General features: G+C 26.1%; 1 protein-coding gene across 1 annotated transcript; it reads left to right on the top strand.

Annotated features, from left to right (window-relative positions):
• The first annotated feature begins 12,903 nt into the window (after nucleotides 1–12,903).
• LOC132925043 (SCAN domain-containing protein 3-like) lies at nucleotides 12,904–14,694 on the top strand. Its single transcript, XM_060989474.1, has 2 exons — nucleotides 12,904–13,770; nucleotides 13,840–14,694. Exons 1-2 carry the CDS (start codon nucleotides 12,904–12,906, stop codon nucleotides 14,692–14,694), a joined length of 1,722 nt encoding a protein of 573 aa, XP_060845457.1.
• The last annotated feature ends 6,378 nt before the right edge of the window (nucleotides 14,695–21,072 follow it).

Here is a 21,072-nt window from a genome sequence, read left to right as displayed (position 1 = left end):
CAAAAAGGCAAAAAACTTTTATTATTAAATGGATATTTACATAACATACATCAAAAATACGATGAAAAAATTGTGTGGCGTTGCACGGAGTACAAGAAATTTTCTTGTAAAGGCCGATGTCATACTACAACAGACAGTGAATCGGGTATTATAATATTATATATTTTATAATTAAATGCAATTATATATAAATGCAACGTACGACCTACTACTACATACGTACTGTATACGATGGTACCGCGAAAAAATAACCCCCGAAAAAATAACCCCGGAAATTTAGTCCTCGAAAAAAAAAACCCGAAAAAATAACCCCGCGAAAAAATAACCACAGAAAAAATAACCCCATATGCGATTTTGTAAGATTTTAAATAATAATAATTGTCTAATATTCAAAACTAAAATGTATATTCTAATAAATACGTGTATATGAATATTTTATAAAATATTTTAATTATTAGGTGAATTATGAGCATTTTCAAATATTTAATATTTTTCATACTTATAACTCACCTAAAAATTAAAATATCGTAAAAATCAGATTATAACAGATTATGATCTTACCTAAAAGTTAAATAAAAGCACACTAGATATATTGCGGACTCAACGTCCTCTTAAGATATGGTATATCTTAATATCTATAAATCGTGCTATATTTATATTTGTATTGTTAAAATATGGAATTCCTAATCTGCCAATGTTACTTCTCGCCTAGTTACTTATAATATAATAAAATAATAATAAAATAACCAATAATATATAAATAAAAAAAAACATAAATAATTTTAAACAAATTGTCAATATTTTCAATTTCAATAATATAATAATAAAAAAAATGTAAATAATTATATAAATTATATATTAATACCTATAACTTATTAATACCTATTTTATAATCTTTTTCTCAAATTGAAATAAATTTTTTTTAAAAATGTGTCCACTTCTATTTGATTGGTATTTAACCGTTCACATAATGTTTTTCATATTTTTTGAATGGTTTTCGATTTTGAACATTTGGTTTTGGACTCCTATATTTTGCAGAGCAAGTTTTGCCGACATTTCATTTTTTATTTTGGTAATTAAAGTCCAAATCGAGGGGTGTTTTCCTCTAACCAAATGGCAAAATCGATTGTTCCATGATTCACATACAATATAATTATTATATACATCGACGAAAAATCGTCGTATTGAAGGGAATGATCAATCATGATAAAGAAAGTTGAACGATTATTAGTTTATAAAATACATGTTTTACACCATTTCAATAAATGTTGAATTTTGTATTTACTAGTTACTTGCTTTTTAAGAGTATATATTTTACTTAAAAATATTCGTAGACTGTAGTCTTGTAGAACGATGCACTGCGCCTGATCATTATATTTCCGCAATAAAATCATTTGATTTAAAGACTGACTGTAAGTATCGCCCCAGTGTGCCTTTTTGATGTAAATTGTGTCCAAGGTATTTTTTTATAAAAATTCTGATAATAAAATACAAAAGAATTGTGAAGTGTCTCAAATCGTAATTGTCTAGTATTGAATTTCTAAGTATAGGTAGTAATAAGACATATCTCGTGAAATAATAGCATGATATATAGGCTATGTCCTATGGGACATAATAATAATTTTATAAATTTTAAAAATCAGTTGAGTGAATTGATAAATAAAATTATGACAAAATAAATATTAATAAAAAGAGATATTAACATTCATATCTTCAAAAATAGTAAAGATGTATTTCAAGTAGATTATTTAATTTGTATTATACAATTAGGATTTTTTAATTGTATTAATAAATGTGCTAGTATGACTAATAATGATCATATTACAATAAATTGATAATATATTTAATATCTATAAAAATTAAATTATGGATAATATTAAATCTATTATTTTAGAGTCATATATACCTAGTATATATATTAAATTAATAACTAATTATTATATTAGGTATATTTTTAATAAACAATAGACAAAAATAACGTAAAAAGTAATTGAGAAGTTATAATAATATTAAACTGTTAATTTTTTATTCAACTAAGGAAAAGTAGCAGACAATTTTAAACGAGTCAAACATTAATAACGGTGCCAAAAACTTCCATAAATTATTAAATATCTATATAATAAATTCAAGTACACAAAAGACAAAAATGCCTCTTCAAATAAATGCATAATAAACCATTGGATAACAGCTAGTTTAAATAACTTCAATTAAAAGAAGGGATAAACTTTATAAAAGTACAAATTATTATCATTAACTGAGTACCTATTATAGAGATATAATTTATGAATATTAATAAGAATAAATAATAATGTTATTAAACAGACATGGAATATAATAACAAAAGTGATAAAAATAAAAGAGCAATTATAAATTATTCATGACAATGAATTGATAAATATTCAAATAGATATACATAACAGTGCTAATATATTAAACAATTATTTCTTTTCTGTGGATGAAAAAATGCAGTACAAATTCAAAATGATAACAATTTTAATAAAGATGTTATATCATATTGAGTAAAAACTATAAATATTATTATTACTAATGTTAGTTATTGTTTTCACTTTGTTTCTTTTCTAATTATTAACATTCAACATTATGTATTATAAATAGTAATGATGTAAACAATCATTAATAAATAATTGTAACTTATTCCCTACTCAAACCACAAGCTATTGCTGATAGGGAATAAGTATGAACTTATAAATGTAATTAATATAAATATATTTATATATAGTGGTCAAAGTGGAAAGGATATGGTGGAACGGCTCACTTTATATTTTTTATTTTTTTTTTTTAATTATTTAATAAACGTAGGATAAATATAATAAAATATATTATGGTTACGAAATGGTAATTTAAATTATTTATTGTTTAGGGTAATACAACAAAGGAATACTAAATAGATACAACTACAATACCCATCAGACAGTGAAGATAAACCAATTATTTAAGCAGATACACCAATAAAAATTAAAGCAATGTACACTAAAATTAAAAATATTAATATGGTTGATTAAGAAATATATAATCATTCCAAAATGTTGAATGTTAAGTATAAACTAGATCAAAAATCAAAAACAAAGATTTCTATATGTGATGTTGAAATGACTATTACCAAAAAAAATTAACAATTAAAAAAGAATTTGACGAAACATTAAAGAATGAAAACTATTTCTCTAATACTACAAGGAAACGGAAACTAGATCCAAAAAAAATTGTAAATAATATTATTCCACCTAATAGTAAAACCAAAAATATTGGTGGAAAAAAGTTGATTAAACGACTGTAAAATTCCTAAAAAAGTAAAATCAAGAACAAATATATCAAATTGTCGATCTTCAACCAACAGTAAACAGAAATGTGAACCAAAATCAAAGATAAAATTTGTAAATAATATTATTCCATCTAATAGTAAAACCAAACCTTGGCGGAAAACATTTGTTTTAACAACTTTAAAATTCATAAAAAAGTGAAATCAAGAAAAAATGTATTAAATTGTCGATCTTCAACGAATAGTATACAGAAACGTGAACCAAAATCAAAGACAATATTTGCAAATAGTATTATTCCATCTAATAGTAAAACCAAAAAAGTTGGTGGAAAAAAGTTGATTAAACGACTGTAAAATTCCTAAAAAAGTAAAATCAAGAACAAATATATCTAATTGTCGATCTTCAACCAAAAGTATACAGAAACGTGATCCAAAATCTATGATAAAATTTGTAAATAATATTATTCCAACCAATAGTTTTTTATGTTGGCTATATTTATTCAATTGTTATCTATTATTTTTACCAAAACATCTACACAGAACTCGGAATTATTAATTAGAATATTCATGTTACGTTAGTATTTTGTGTTATATTAATTTATTTTATTTATTTTATATTTAATTTAATACTGTATACATATATTTAACTATTTTGTTAATTATTATTATTTTATATTTACTTTCATCATGTCAGACTCTAATTAATATAAACAGTTAAGATCTAAGAAATCTTTTTTTTCTGCACTTTTACAGAATCATTTAGAAGTAAAATTTATGATTAATTATCAATTATTATTAATTATTTATTTAATTTATTTAGGTTTTTCTTTCAGATGGTAAGCTAAATAATAATTATAATTTCCTATTACAATTTAATATATAAATACAAATAATACAATCAACATTTTAAATATAAGTCTAAAAATTACAAATTTTAATATTTTAAAATAACCAAGTGTTAAACTTAGGTATTATGATAATGATAACTAATTTCACTTTAAAATTTACTTAAATTTAATAAAAATTAAATACCTTTGAGTTTCCATTAATTTTTTTAAATTTTTTATAATATTTGTCATTTGATTGTGAAACAAGTTGTACATATTATGTAAGTAGGTAAATTATACTCTTCTTTAGTTGTTATTATATGCATACAGTAATGTCTACTTATATAATTTTTTACATTATACTACAATAATGCTAAAAAACTTTAGATTAACTATATTATTTTTTTTATTTTTTGGTACAAATATTTAAAATATTCATTCTACTTCAATGTCAGTTAAACATAATAAAACTTATACAGAACTTACCAAAACATCTAAAAGTTAATTAATTTTTTTCAAATAATACTTACATATTATATGATATATATATTATACCTATTATATGAAATTATTTTAATGATTATTGATTATGCATATTAGTATTGGCTAACAATATAATTATATTCTTATATATTTTAACTTAAACATACATAACATGAATAGTTTAAAAATTATATTATAAAATGAAAACTAATATTTACAATTTTATTATTAAACTTATTTAGTAGTATAAATGAACGATCTAACAAATAATTTGAAAAGGTTAATAGTGGAAGTATTGACTTGAACAGGTACGTTAATAATTTATTAAATAAAATGTATAAATAATGGTTATTACCAAAATTAATTTTTTAAATCTAGTAATAGTTCCAAGCTATGAAAAATCTGATGAAATTTATGTGTTGATTAGTACAATTAGAAATTGTAAAACAAAATAAGAGTACATGGACACATGGTCAATTCTCAATGTTTTCATAAAGTTCCAGGACCTAATGACATATTATCACAAATCGTTGATGAAGAGTCATGTCAACCAAATTTAAAAAATTCTCTTAAGACTATTTATGATAATAGCAAGATAAATAAAACAAGAAATTTAAAATATTGTTTATTGTATTCTTGGAACTTCTTTTTCAGTTAAATCAAAGAACAACAATGCTAATATTGTAATGAAAATACATAATAAATGAAAGCAATAATAATTTCATTTAAAATGTTTGTTATTCCGGGTATTGCTTTCCATGGGCATATTGAAAATGAATCTAGTTAAAGGACATTTCTTAGATTTCATTTAAATCATTTTTATTTTTGATAAGAGGGTTGAAAAGAAATTAATGGTCCAAAAAATTCTAGATAAGTAATATCTCTATCATTCAATATAGAAAGAATTAAATCATGTAACTAGCATAATCAGGGCCGTCCTAAGGCCGGGGCCCATACCCCGGGCCCCGCGGCTTGGACTTCACGTTTAGTGCCCCATACTCACGCATTGGTAAAATTATTTGAAGGCCCCGTAAATTGACAGCCCTGAGCATAATAATAAATTAAATAACCCTATGTACTTTGCAATTATGATAGATGAAAACAAAGACATAACTAAAACTGAACAGTAGTCAGTCGTTGTTAGGTATTATTAAAACAATGAAATTAAAGAATATAAATTAATGTGTTGCACAGACTAATGTTAAAAAACGTTCGGTTAATAGAGTTCAAACATAATTTAAAAATAAAGATCTTCAAGCTGTTTTTATTCATTTCAATAACTATTGTCTTAATTTAAGATTTAATTATTTAAGAATAATTTAATTTAAAAAATATTCAAGATTTAAATTTTTTTTAATCTCTTACAATATTTATATTGTTTTATATCTTTCAATCTATTTTAAATTTATTAATCTTCAAAAAAAATGTTAAACACTGTAAAACCAATTGAACTTAAAAAAGATTATGCCTTACTAGTTGGTCCTCTAAAATTCATATTTTTCAACCTATTCAAGCTACTTTGGAAGCTTTATTGTTGTTATTACATACAATAAAAAATGAAAAAAAAATATGCGTTCATAAAAAGCTATTAGTTCACTAAAGAACATATATAACATATAGATTTTAAATATATATATATTGTATTTTTAATGACTTACTCTCTAAAACAAACTTAGTAACTAAATATTTACAAAATAAAAATAATGATATGGGTAAAGAAATTGTATTCATTAATTATCTGAAAGAACATTTTTGTAATAAAAGAAATGATCAAGGATATCATACAAAACTATATAATGAATTCAAATGTATGGCAAATAAATTAAATATAACACTCTTCGGTACAAAATAAATAAAAAAATGATGAGCACCTAAACATTTACAAAAATATTTAGTAGTCTATTGAAAATTTTAGTATTAAAATTAGAATCTGATTTTCGAAGTAGTATTTTTTTTTTAATTACTATTTACTATACATAAAATTAAAAACAAACTCAATAGAAGATTTTTGAATAAATAATGGTAATATGTGTATTTGACCCAGAAATAGTTATTTTTTAGAAAGAAACTTATTCATCTATTTGCTTTAGCATACATTTTAGATTCAGAATCAAATACTATTAATAAATCATTAAAACAATATAAATTAAAATACAATAAATTATATAAAAATTATTTTCAATTTCATACATTTTATTGCATTATGAATTAGCATTTTTGAATTATACAAACTATGTAGTATTGTAATAACAATACCAGTATCTTTAACATATTGCAAAAGAAATTTGTCATGTATGAAAAAGTATAAAAAACATACTTAAGAAATGCTATGCTCCGTAATAATCTGTCTATCTTAAGCATAATTGCTATAGAAAAGTATGAAGCAAAATTGTTAAATAAGACTAAAGACAGTCTAAAGTTAAAAATAATTTTGCTGAATGTCATTGTGGGCTCGGGACTTAAAGCAATTGCTTATTTTTATGGATTTACATAAAATGTAGCAGAGTGCTATGGAAGTGTAGGTCATGTTAATACACGTTCAATTATGAAATTTGAAAGTGCTTTTTTCAACGATTTTTTAAAAATATGCTTATTTCCAGTTTTTCTGATTATTTTTGCTTTTTTGACCAGTTTTTCTACTTTTTTTTAGATTTTTTCAGAAAATCCCTCACAAAATCTATAAACAATAAGGCAAAAGTGAAGTTTGATTTTTTTATAATATTAAGATTTTTTTTGATTTTTTAGTTAGAACTTTTCCTAATCATTTTGTTTTAATATTTTTGTAGTCTTTAATTATATTATTTTTAACACAGTTACAAATTATGTCTAGTACCTACTTTATCACGTAAAAAGAGTTTTTTTTTTTAATTAAATATTTTTGCTCAAATTTAAGTTTTTTAAATGCTTATTTGAGTGCTTTTAATGATGTTTTTAAGCGCTTATTTTAAAGATTTTAAGTGCTGTAAGTCCCGAGCCCTGGTCATAACAATAGAAGAATATTGTTAAATAAATTATTTCTTGATACTATCATAAAAATTGATAATACTTGATTAACATTATTTTTTTTAAACTACTCTTTTGAAGTTAAAAGTGTATTATTATGATACCGTTCTTATAATTATTTCTATTTGACATGTATTATTAAACACAAATAATAGGCAAGTTTCTAATGTAAACGTCAATTGTTTTTTTAATTTTTATCTTAAGTATTGCATTAAAATTAGTTAAAAATGAAATATTTGTATAAATTTGTAATAATTATGTATTTCAGATGTTAAAGATTTTAATTGCAAAATAAAATATGTATTATCAATTTAAAATATGTCTAGTTACATTTCATTAAAGTTACTTATGTTAGGTTAGATAAGGTAACTTTGTAACACTTTAATAAAATATAACGATGATGTGCTTTATGGCTAAGGTTTATTCGTTCAATTATCAATATACCTATAGGTATCAAGAAAAATTATGGCCCACCATAAAAAATGTTGACCTCAGCCTGGCTCACCTGATACAAAAGTTCAGGCGCTGGTACTGACTCCACAGTCCACACTTAATTCATACTTGCCTACAAAGACTGCGTGATGTACATACCTACAACAAGTAGGTATTTAACTGTTTTAAGTTCAATAGATAGATAAGTTAGGTAAGTACCTGTGGCTTTTGTATTTACAGTATTACAATGAAACACAATTTCAACTAGGTACCTATTAATAATATATATTATCTACTGCTGGCATTTATTACTCTTTAAGGGTTTTCAGTAATTTTGAAGTTCATAATACCACATATTTTTCAATAGAATTTTTTTTATAACTTTCACAGTCTTTATCAATACGAATATATCCAAATATCCAATATAATTAATTAATGATTGATAAAGCTAAACTACATCACTTTGATCAATATTAACACTTAGAAACTTTTTGTTAACTGTATTAAACCTACGTCTTCTCAAAAAATATAAACCACTAAGCATTTTTTTTAGGATATAGAAAGACAATAAAATAATATAAATATAATTCATAATACTTAATCAACAACTGTCCGTAGTACCATACAGTGCATAGAACATTGTATTTACCAGTTAGATATAATGCTATAGTTTATAGAAGAAATATTAAAAAACTGAATACAGAATTCATTTTTAAAGTAGAAATAATTATAAACACTAAAAAGTAAATACAGTAAATACACTAAGCATTACAGTTTACAATCGTTACATAAAAATAATATTAATTATTACACGAGACAACTAAACTGTTAAAGCTGTTAGGTACACATTAGTATTAGTCGATTGACACAAACACATTAAAACTGATCACTGGTCAGCGACGCTCGGCAAAATACTTTGGATATTATGTTATTTTTAATTTGTATTTCCTGATAAAATGGAATTGTTGCCACAGGCCATATATATACCTAGTGTGTTCTCACTCAAAGGTACCTCTAAATATTTCAGTTGGATAATCTTGTATTGAAATGGGGTTTTCGCCAAACGAAAGAGAGCACTTAAATAGTAAATACACTATACACAATACATTCATTTTCAGATAAATATCAAATTCTTAACCCTTTCGATACGCGTATGCACATTACAAGTTACAACCTAACCTTTTTTTTAAATGCCATTACCAATTTTTTTACAAATTCGGATAGAGTATTTTTTTTATAAACAAATTTTACATGAAAAGTATTTTTCTAATTACAAAATTGGCAAAGTTATAGTCTGTTGAATTTTTATTATTTATAATTATAAGCAATCTGTTTTTGAAAAAATTTTAAGTATGTTAAACTTACAGATAAGACATAAATAAACACTTATTTGTTTTTATAATGTAGGTAAGTACTGTTATTTTTTTCCATTTATAATACATTAATACCTACATATCCGAAACAAAATAGCTAATTATGAAGATAATGAAAATAATTATAAAAATGTACACACTACGATTTTAAATGTTGAAGATTTAAAAAACAAAATACAAGTGACATGTGATAATTTTTAGAAAATACCACATAAACGCTGCCATTCATCAAGAGAATTTTTAAAACGTTTAAAATCATGTTTAGAACATTTACAAGGTGAAAATTTTGAACTATTATTAGATAAAACTATATAAAATAACAAATTGCAAGTAAATAAATACTAATTTTACATTCGTAATGTGTACATTTTTATAATTATTTTCATACTATCTTATTTCGGCTATAGGTACTAGGTATTATAAATGGAAAATATTATCAGTACATTATAATAACAAATAAGTGTTTATTTATATATTATAATAATCTTTCTGTTTAAAAACAGATATTTAAAAATATCGAAAACATTATTTTGATTTTTGAGTGTAAGTTTAACATACCTAAAATTTCTTCAAAAATGGATTGCTCGTAAATAATAAAAACATTAAAAACCTATAGCCGGGTTACGGACCGACCGACAGAAATGTGTGTGCGGATCATACGGACTGTTGTGGACTTGTGGTGTGAGTGTGAGTAACTCGATCAACAGTCACCACTCACCAGTAGCATTCCAAATGGATCGCCGGGTACCTATATAGTAAATACAAAATACTGATCGGATTTTTATGCAAATTTTTATTCTTTTACATTTGCTTATAATAATTCTGCTTAAATGTCTTAACAGTTAACGTTTTATATTACGTAGATTCTGCTATTAATTTTTGTTTGCATATTTTTTGTATATTAGCAATAAATTGCATAATAATTGCATTTTTCTAGATAATTACATAAAATGTGCATATTTTATAGATAATAAATAAAATATTTTAAATTTTACTCAATTTGATATTTTATTGCATGCCAATATTTCTGACAAAATATATAATGCGACCGAATAAAACATATATTTTACTTTAGGAAATTCCGGCGATAGAGCGTTATCTAATAGATATAGGTATTAGGTAAATATATAAATATACATAATCTGATTTCTGGAACATAACACATAAGATTAAGCCAACATAATATTATGGTAAGCTTTGTTATGATTGTTTCGTCGCCTCGTCGGTGTAGTGTGTCCGTGTCCATGGTTTTCTTTTAAAAAATACCAAGGGAAAATAAAGCACATTATTATACGTAACTGAATATCCAGGTATCTTTAGAATGGATGGAGATGTATTATTTTGTATTTGTTTTGGTATCAACGTGTCATGTAAATATGTAATAAAAAATCACAGATTTTTTTTGCATATTTTTGAATATTTGTATGCATAAATATGTGTATATTTGACAATAATATTCGGGCTCATCACTGATGAAGAATGAGCATGAGCTATACATGTAATGAACTTGAGATTAATAAAAAAAAAATAGTAACAAGGTTTTGGTAATTAGGAGTTTCCGTATAATAAATAATAATTTGAATATTAGCCAATAGGCAATATATAGCAAATATGCGCTCATATCGTAATAAATTGTAATCATTTCATATAAGTTTAAATATAATAAATTAGTAACGGTCAAGATATTGTCACGCGTATTAGTTGCGGTTAATTTCAATAAACATCTTCATCACTGATGAAAGGGACGATTTACATTGTAAGATCACAGTGTCACACAACAACTCCACATGTGTTTGTGTTTGCGACAATAGGGCACAAGGTATATGACTTTTCTCGTATCATGCTGACAGAGACAAGGCGGAATGGCCCAACGAGAGTCTCTGCAACCAAGGATAAAGCCAGATCTTTAGAAAGGCGGGAGCCTTTGATGGGGCCGCCTGCGACTCTGGCCGTCTTGACCGGATCGTCTTTACTCTTTCGCAGCTGTCTTTTTAATAACATATCTCGATATCGCGCGTATCCGACGAGCGACAACTAGGTCTGTTTTTCAAACTAGATAAGTCAGTGTTGTTTCTTATCTGAATTTACGTGCCCACGAAATTTTTTATTTGTGTCATCTCACCACGTCACGTCACGTCACGTTTTATATATATAAATATATATATTCCGGCGAACCAGATAAGGTGCATGATTATAGCATATTATATTATATTACTATTATAATTTAGACGTATGTATTCAGCATATACGGTGTACCTACTAGATTGGCTTCTTGAGTACACGACCTCGAGAGCCCTCCGACGATCAACCCGATCAGGAGGAAAGTATAATTGCATAAAATTGAAATTAATATTTAGTACCTATAGGTGGTTATGTTCTCCAGCACTTCTAAGTGAAGGGAAGGATCTCCACAGACCTGGCAACATCACCTCAAAGGCTTTTGGCTTTTTACCTATTCTATTTTACTTTTATTATAAAATTAACTTAAATTAAAAAAAGTTTTAAATATATTTTAATACGACATTCGTTATTACAGTACCTATACTCAATGTATAATAAATCACAAAATGAGTACCTAGCTAGACTAAGAACCGGCGTAAGACTAAATTACGCCCAAGCCAAAATGCTAACTGGCACCTTTTTCATACAAAAAACCATAATACCATAATACCTTACTCAAAAAAATTGTTCGTGGACAAAGATACGAAAGAGTTATGTTATGTGCTCAACATGAACATTATTTCTTATCGTCTAATATATTATATATATAGATATATAAAACCACATTATGACGAAATATAATGTAATAGGTACATATAAATACTAACTTATAATAAGTAGTAATACTTACTGGGTACTAATAATAATAATAAAAAATGTAGTAATGGTATAAGTATAAATATACTTAAAATATACTTATATTGTTTTAATCTATGGCTAAATGAAATAGGTAACTATATAATTATCAATATTTCAGTACCTACCAAGTTATAGGTACTTAATATTTTCAAAAAAAATAATATTACTGACAAAAATGTGTAAAATTTTAAAAAGCAATTTCGGCACCTCCCTGAGAATGGCGGCCTAGGTCAACGCCTGAATCGCTTTTACCTTATCGCCGGCACTGCCTAAACTATACGTCTATACCACTGGTTCCCAAACTGGGGGGCGCGCCCCCCTTGGGGGGCGTGTACACATTGCTGGGGAGGCGCAAGCAGTTTTTACGAAAGACAATTTTTATTGATTACATTTTTTTTATTTTAAAACGTAGAGAAATAAAATTAGTAGACTGGTTCTCTTTATCGGTTCTCGGGTATCAATAATGGATAACCGATAATAACTATAAATAGTTTTATGCTACGTTATCTGTAAATTAATCGGAACGATAAAAGGATGTTAGGGAAAAGCTATTAGATTAGTTTAAACTCGATTTAGTTTCGTTTTGCAGTCGCATACTGCACGTAGTATCGTAGTACGTAGTCGTCGCGAGTGTACATACGTAAAAATAATGGCTCCACAGAAAATAAGATTGTATAACGACGATTATATAAAGTTTGGTTTCACGTTCATTCAAAAGGATGGTATCCAAATGCCACAGTGTGTTATTTGTCACGTTGTGTTAAGTAACGATGCTCTCCGACCAAGTCGACTAGAACGACATTTAACCACAGCTCATCCGATGCTAAAAGAAAAACCTAAAGAGTTTTTTGTTGCTAAAAAAAATTCTTTAAATAAAATTAAACTTGACAGAACCGGAGAATTTCAACAGAATAATGAAAAAATTATTGAAGCTTCATATCACATCGCCTTTATGGTGGCTCAGCAAAAGAAACCACATACATTGGGTGAAACATTAATTAAGCCTAGCATACTTAAAGCCGTTGAAATAGTACTTGGTGAAGAAAGTAAAAGGAAAGTTTCTCAAATATCTCTTTCAGACAATACAATCAAACGACGCATTGATGAATTAGCTTTGGACATACAAAATCAGTTGATTCATAAATTAAAAAATTCCGTATTCTTTGCAATTCAGTGTGATGAATCAACTGATGTGGCCAATTGTTGTCAGCTATTAGTTTACTGCCGTTTTATAAATGAAAAGACTATTGCAGAAGAGCTTATGTTTTCCCAGGCCTTAAGTTCTACCTCAAAAGGCAGTGACGTTTTGTCTGCCATCGATATATTTTTTGATCAGAATGGCCTCTCATGGAAAAATGTTGTAGGTGTATGTACAGACGGTGCCCCTGCTATGCTAGGATCACGATCGGGTTTTGTGAAGCTTGCAAAAGATAAAAATCCATCAATAATTGGTTCTCATTGTGTAATACACCGCCAAGCCTTAGCTGCAAAAACGCTGCCATTTGAAATTAAAAATGTACTAGAAGTATGTATAAAAATTGTTAATACCATCAAAAGTAGTGCTCTTAATTCACGTCTTTTTAAGATTCTTTGTTCTGAGCTATCAGCCCAACATTCTGTTTTATTATTCCATACCGAGGTTCGTTGGTTATCCAAAGGAAATATGCTTGAGCGTTTGTACGAATTAAAGTCTGAAGTCGAAATAATGCTTTTACAATTAGGAAAAGACGATCTTCGGGAAAATTTTACTGATGAAAATTTCACATTCTACTTCGCATATCTAGCAGATTTTTTTGAGACTATTAATAACCTAAATCTCAAATTACAAGGGAGGAATATAAACGTAATAATCGCGAACGATACTATCAACTCATTTCTAGAAAAGATACAACTGTGGAAACGCCGAGTAAACAAAGAGACTCCTAATTTTTCGTCTTTCCGTCGACTGAACGAACTTCTCTCTGATGAAGAAGAACCATTTTGTCCTACTGGATTGAAAGATATAGTGATTAAACATCTCGACAGTTTGACTGATGAATTCACTCGATATTTTCCAAATTTTTCGAACAAAAGTTGGCAATATATGTTAACAAGTTCTCCATTCAGTACTAACGTAGACACATTGCCAGATATAATTCAAGAACAGGCAATCGAGCTGAAGAACGATTCACGGGCGAAAATTGATTTTAACAGTGGTAGCTCTTTGGAAGAATTTTGGGTAAAATACCAACCTATTTATCCTGAAATTTCAAATGAAGCTTTAAAAGTCCTTGTACAATTTTCATCTACATATTTGTGCGAATCTGGGTTCTCCAGCATGGCAGTTATAAAAAACAAACATAGAAATCGTTTAGATGTCGCATCTGACTTAAGGTGTTCATTATCAAATATTGAGCCGAACATAAAAAAACTGTCCAAGGAAAAGTGTTGTCAGCATTAACATTATTTATTAATTTCATTATGTATTTTTTTATTTACCATTATTATTATTATTATTATTATTATTATTATTAACATCTAATTTCATTATGTATTTTTTTATTTACCATTATTATTATTATTATTAACATCAATAAAAAAGTAGTCATTCTGAATAATTTAAAGTTTATTTTTAAAGAACACAAAAAAATATGATCAATTTTTTTTCAATTTAAAAAAGGGGGGGCGCGAGATTTTTGAAAATATATAAAGGGGGCGTAGAATAGAATAGCTTGGGAACCACTGGTCTATACGATATAATAATAGTATACAGCTCTTCTAGCCCAACGAAATAAAATTAAATCAAGTACACGATTAAATAGATTTTTTAGCAATAGTGTTGCATATTTTACGTTGTAACTTATAAGTGACATGAAACAATTTTTGTACGATAATTTAATCTCCTAAATAAATATTAGCAACATTTTAAATAGTTTTGATTAATAAATATTGGTGTATTAACGTATTTTAATTTTAAAGATACATATAATACCTACATAAAATAAGTATAAAAAATGTTATCAGGGCTGTGAATTTATTGTTTTAAAAATCATAAAAAAATTAATTTCAAAAATTTTATTGACATTTATAGAAAATAACCTGAAAAGTTGGTAACTGAGTATATCAGTACACAACTCAAAACAAATCAAAATTTTTTGAAATTTTTTTCATGTATAGAAAATCCTAATATAAACATTCAGTGAAAATTTCTTGTATTTACAGTTATTCGTTTTTGAATTGCAACAAAATAAGAAAATCGTTACATGAGAAATGATGGAGTGAATATCCAATGTAAAAATTTGATTTCGAACGCTCATAAAAATTCAATTTGAATTTCGAATAGAGATTTTTTTTAAAAAAAATTAGACGAACTTACGAGGAATCTTGATTAAATTTTCAAATCATAGATTTAAAAAGAAAAATTTTTAAGAATTTCTAACATAAAATAATTTGCTCATTTTTTTCAATTTTATGTATTTTATATTTTGTAAATTAGAATTTAAATGCTTATAAAAAAAAATGTGACTATGTATTATTAATATTACTATACTACTATAATACTACTGTTAGGAGCCTTCTATTAAATTTTCAAGCTTTTTTGCACAACAAATCAACAAATAACATTTTATTGACATTTATAGAAAAAAAACCTAAAAAGTTGAAAACTGCAGAGTATATATCCGTAAACAGTTCAAAACAAATTAAAATATTTTGAAAATTTTATCGTGTATATAAAATGATAATACAATATTACAGTGTACTCTCGGTAACTCAAAGTTCACGGGGAAAAAAATAATTCGACTAACTACAAATATTACGAGTTATCAAAATTTTAATGTAGAGGCGTAGCCAGGGGTTTTTTATGGTGGGGGGCTAAATAATTATAACTTGAGTTATTGAAAATCAAAAACAACAACAAAACAAAAATATTGAAAATATATTAACGTTGATTTGCCGTTAACATATTTATATTTTAAATAATTAAAATTTGTAAGACAATTTCCGTATTTAAATTTAAAAAGGGTTGAAAGCGAGTATCGCTCTGCTGTATATAGTAGTGATAGAGAGTAGGCCACTATAATGGATGTGTTAAATTTGAATGCAATGACAGGTATCATTATTGTATACGAAATCGATTCTGAATGATGATGGAGATAATTTGTCAGTCTAGGATTATATTATATTATTAGTTATATTTAAATTGTAATATATTAACATATCGTTATTATTTTACGCAATTCGTAAAATATTTAATTTCATACGCTCGTACATTTTTTTCTACATTGTCGCTGGAGTTTTTTTTTTACAGTGATTTGAAGAAAATGTTATACTGTTATAGTGAACCTTGTATTGGGTTTTAGATATAAATCACTAAAACATTATGAATTTTCAACCTAAAAATTCCTTGCAAATTTTCGCGATTTTGACATATTTAGTAAACATTTGAGCTTTAAATACTTAGCTTATAAACAACAATTGTGACAAATTTTTTTTATTGGCATTTCAAACAAAAAAACTTAGATATAGGTACATCGAAAATTTCAATTGTCAATAAATAGCTTAAAAAAGTCAAAATATTTAGACTTGGTGAACATTTCAAGTATTTAAAATGATTTTTTGTGTTACAGCAAAATAAAAAAATCGATATTTTCGAAAATTGATTATGCTTAAAAATTCCCGTTTTCCGTACCTTTTTTAGATTTTTATTTGACGTTTTTGAAACTACTGGAAATTTTAACTCACCAAAGTATCATTTAGATTAATTTTCCATTTCAAAGAGGGGCTGAAGTCAAAAATTAAAGCATTATTTCTACTCCTTCAAAACGTGATGATATACACGAAAACAAGTTGGTGCATTGGGAAGGTCAAAATTAAAAATTCCTAGTAATTTTCTATAGAAAGAGCAAAGAAAAACAGACATTTTCACGCAAAATCGGTTTTTGACAAAATCACAAAATCAATTTTGGTTTTTGGTGTAACTCTAAAACAAATGACCGTAGATACAAGGAATTTTAACTGTTTGTTTATATTATAGAATTTTCTAAGCATGATAACATTTTTAAAATACTTATATTATTTTTTAACTATTTACTTTTTAAGTTTCCAATTTTTTTAGTTTTTTTTCTATGAATGTCAATCAAATGTTATTTGTTGGGTAATAAAAACTTAAAAATTAAGGACGAGGCGCCTTATATAAATTATAATAATTGAAAAATATTAATAATACATTTTATACATAGTCAGTAATCACATTTTTTTATAAGCATTTAAAGTTCGGATTTTGACAAAATATAAAATACAAACAAATGAAGAAAATGTGCAAATTATTTTGTTAAAAATTCATAAAAATTTTTCTTTTTAAATCTAAAATTTAAAAATTTAATACAAGATTCCTCGTAAGTTTGTCTAATTTCATAAAAAAATTATCTCTACCAGAAACTAAAATAAAATTTTTATGAGTGTTTGAAAAGTTCAAATTTTTACAATATTGGTATTCACTTGATTTATCATGTACCTACCTGGCGATTTTCTTATTTTGTTGTAATTATAAGAACAAATAACTGTACCTAGATATTTTAAATAATTTACACCATATGTCTATTTTATCAATTGCTATACTTGATAAAATTTTCAAAACATTTTCACTCTTTCTGAGCTTATACGGACATTTTCAATTTTTTATTCCATAGTTATTAATAAATTAGTTATTAAATTTGTTGGGCCAAGAAGCGTGAAAATTTAATTCAAAGCTCCTGTAGATAAATCGTTACAATAGCATTTGAAAAATATTAAAAATAAATGGGTACAATTTTTTTTATAAGCATTTTAAGTTTGAATTTTGAAAAAATTTGTCAAATTTTAAATTATTGTAGTTAAAAATATATATATTATAATATATCATAGGCTGACTCTCCATCTTCGCTAAGATTCGTTTTTCTTATACAATATTATATCACTGAATTCAAATTTAACACAATCCAGTAGGTATGTAGTGACTCACTTGTAACCTACTGTAAAGCAGAGCGAAACCCACTTGCCTAGGTACCTTTTTTACTTATACATTTATACTAATTTAAATTTAAATAAATTCGTCTTGAAATCAATACGCTAATTTTATAGAACAATTGTCTATAATTGAAAAAAAATTGTTTAATCGTACGTTTTCTAGCTGATTTGTGACAATTTTACGATATAGTATTATGTCGTAGTTCCATTTTGCGTAAAATACGATAGTAATACAATTACGAATTATAACATCGAAAAATAAAATAATATTATTTATTGACAAAATTATTATTTTCCTATTGACGTACTTGGCTATTTATAACCAGTGCGCGGCTGCGATAAATAAGCAGTTTTGACCATGGTGCGGTACGGCTGCATATGCAAGCGGGGTGGTGGAAGAAGTACTATTTCAGAATGCTGCCGCTGTAATCGCTTTAGCAGCACATGACGACGGCAAATTCGTAATTTTTTTGCCAAAAACATGCTTTCGTACTTCCAATAGTACTTAGGCCTCGTTGATCGTAGAAACATGATTTTGGTATCAAAATAATCACGAGAAGTTGTACTAAATATTCTTGGAACAGATTTTTGATATCTAAATTTGCCGATTTTATATGATTTTTAAAAAAAAAGAAAAATTTTACAAATTTCAAACACATATAAAATTGGAACGAAAAAAAATTTTAAAATTCTGTTCCAAAAATATTTAGTACAACTTCTCGTGATTATTTTGATACCAAAATCATGTTTCTACGACCAACGAGGCCTGAGTACTATTGGAAGTACGAAAGCATGTTTTTCGGTCGATTTTTTTCTACTGGGACGGCCTCTTAATAATACAAACGCACTGTCGGCTCAATCGAATATAATAATATAAGAAAAACAAACCATAATTTATAAACATAGATGATAATAAAAAAAATAGTAAAACTACTTACCTACTAACAAATTATGTCGATGCGCAAACTGGCTGCAACCACATCAAATAAAGGCTGTATGTAAAATTGTAAACTGCGGCAAAATTATACTTTTTCTAAAAGCTGATGTGTAAACTGTGGCAAAAAATAATTTATCATTATACAATCTGCGATAAAACCGATAAGATACATTAAACAAACTGCGGCAATTTATTTTGGCTGCATACTAGTTGCGGTCGTGGATAATTTTTGAGATAAGCACATAATATAACAATTGCGGACGTTCGGACGTCACTGCAATATTGTCGGTAATATCTAAAATTGCGGTCACAGCAAAGATAAAGCTTTGACAGTGTTAATAAAATGAGTTGAAAAATTTAGAATTGAAATTATATAGTAGTAATTAGTATGATATTTTAATTAGTACCTAAAAATTTAATTTTAAATTTGAAGCCCGTGGTTTATAAATAGTCAAACCTAGAAATTGTTTTGGTATGTACAAGTTCCATGCGACCATGCTTTTATATTGGAGTTTTCTTTAGAGCTATTAAATACCATTTGATGTAAGTTTAATATTTATTTTTTAGTTGGTTGACTTGACCGCAACTAGTAAATACTATACACCGTTTATTTTATATACATAATATATAGGTAAAATATGTGCATTGTGCATACCGATGAGATAACATATATGTATTATATAGGTACCTATTATAGGTTTATACGGCCGTAGCCATTTGCCTCCAAAAACGAGATACCGTTTTCCTCCACTGTCCATTTCCCTTCAAAAAAAAAGGTTGGTTTTTATTTTCTTCCACATTATTTTTGATTAAAATGATGTTTATTTTCATCCTATATTTTAGCCAGTGTTGTAGTGTTGCGTTCCGTATTATAAAGATACTATATAAAATATGGCTAGGATCATAGGCATGTCTACGGGGGAGGCAGGATAAGCAGCTTCCTCCCTAGCGACTTATTGGAGGGTTTTTCTTTTACTAGTTTAAAGTACTTAATCAATATAGTTATATTAATATATTATCAGTATGTAAAAACTGAAATTTTACAATTTGCCTCACCAGCCATGGAGGACACGCCTATGGCTAGGATCATATTTTGCGCGTATCTGTTGATTAAATGTTGGTCACTTAATTTCGAGGTATGTAATTATAAAAAGTAAAATAATTATTCATATTATGTGTAATTTTTATTTTATTTAAACAGGTATTCATGTGTTGCTTAAAATGTCCTATAATTATAAAAAAATATAATATTATATACTGTACCTAGTGATTTTACTATAATATTTTACATATTGTCTGGTTACGTTATCATCAACCACTTATTTCTAATTTTATATTATTATTTTATTTATTGATTGATGCATCTTTATCGACGTACATACTTTTTTATTATATTTATTCTCTTTTTATAAGTATAAAACATGACTATATTATGTGAAAAAAAAATAAATAAAACAAGGAATTTGTGTATTGAGAAGTAAATATTTAGATTAATATCTTAATAAATTACAGTATCTAACACTTATCATATATCTTATAAAATAAAATTAATAAATTAATAAATCAAGTTATGTAGTATTAGTATTAAGCATCAATAATTCATAGGTGTACGCAGACTTCAATTTCCGGTCGATCCTGGAACAATATAAGTGCCCCAAAACTTGGACAGTGTCCCTAATATTTTTTTCAACACATTAACATACACTTTAATTGTAAATTAAAAACTGAATATTTGTATGAACCTATACATAGGATCAAGTTGTAAGTCGTATATTCGTATGTGTATACATAACATTTATGTGCTAATTTTCAACATATATATTTTTGAAATAAAATTACACATTATATTATTAATTATTAATACATTTGACATACCTAATGCATATATATATGTAT

Source organism: Rhopalosiphum padi, chromosome 3 (assembly GCF_020882245.1).
Source record: "Rhopalosiphum padi isolate XX-2018 chromosome 3, ASM2088224v1, whole genome shotgun sequence".
In the NCBI taxonomy this organism is placed as follows: domain Eukaryota; kingdom Metazoa; phylum Arthropoda; class Insecta; order Hemiptera; family Aphididae; genus Rhopalosiphum; species Rhopalosiphum padi.
This window is presented reverse-complemented; position numbering and strand designations above follow the sequence as displayed.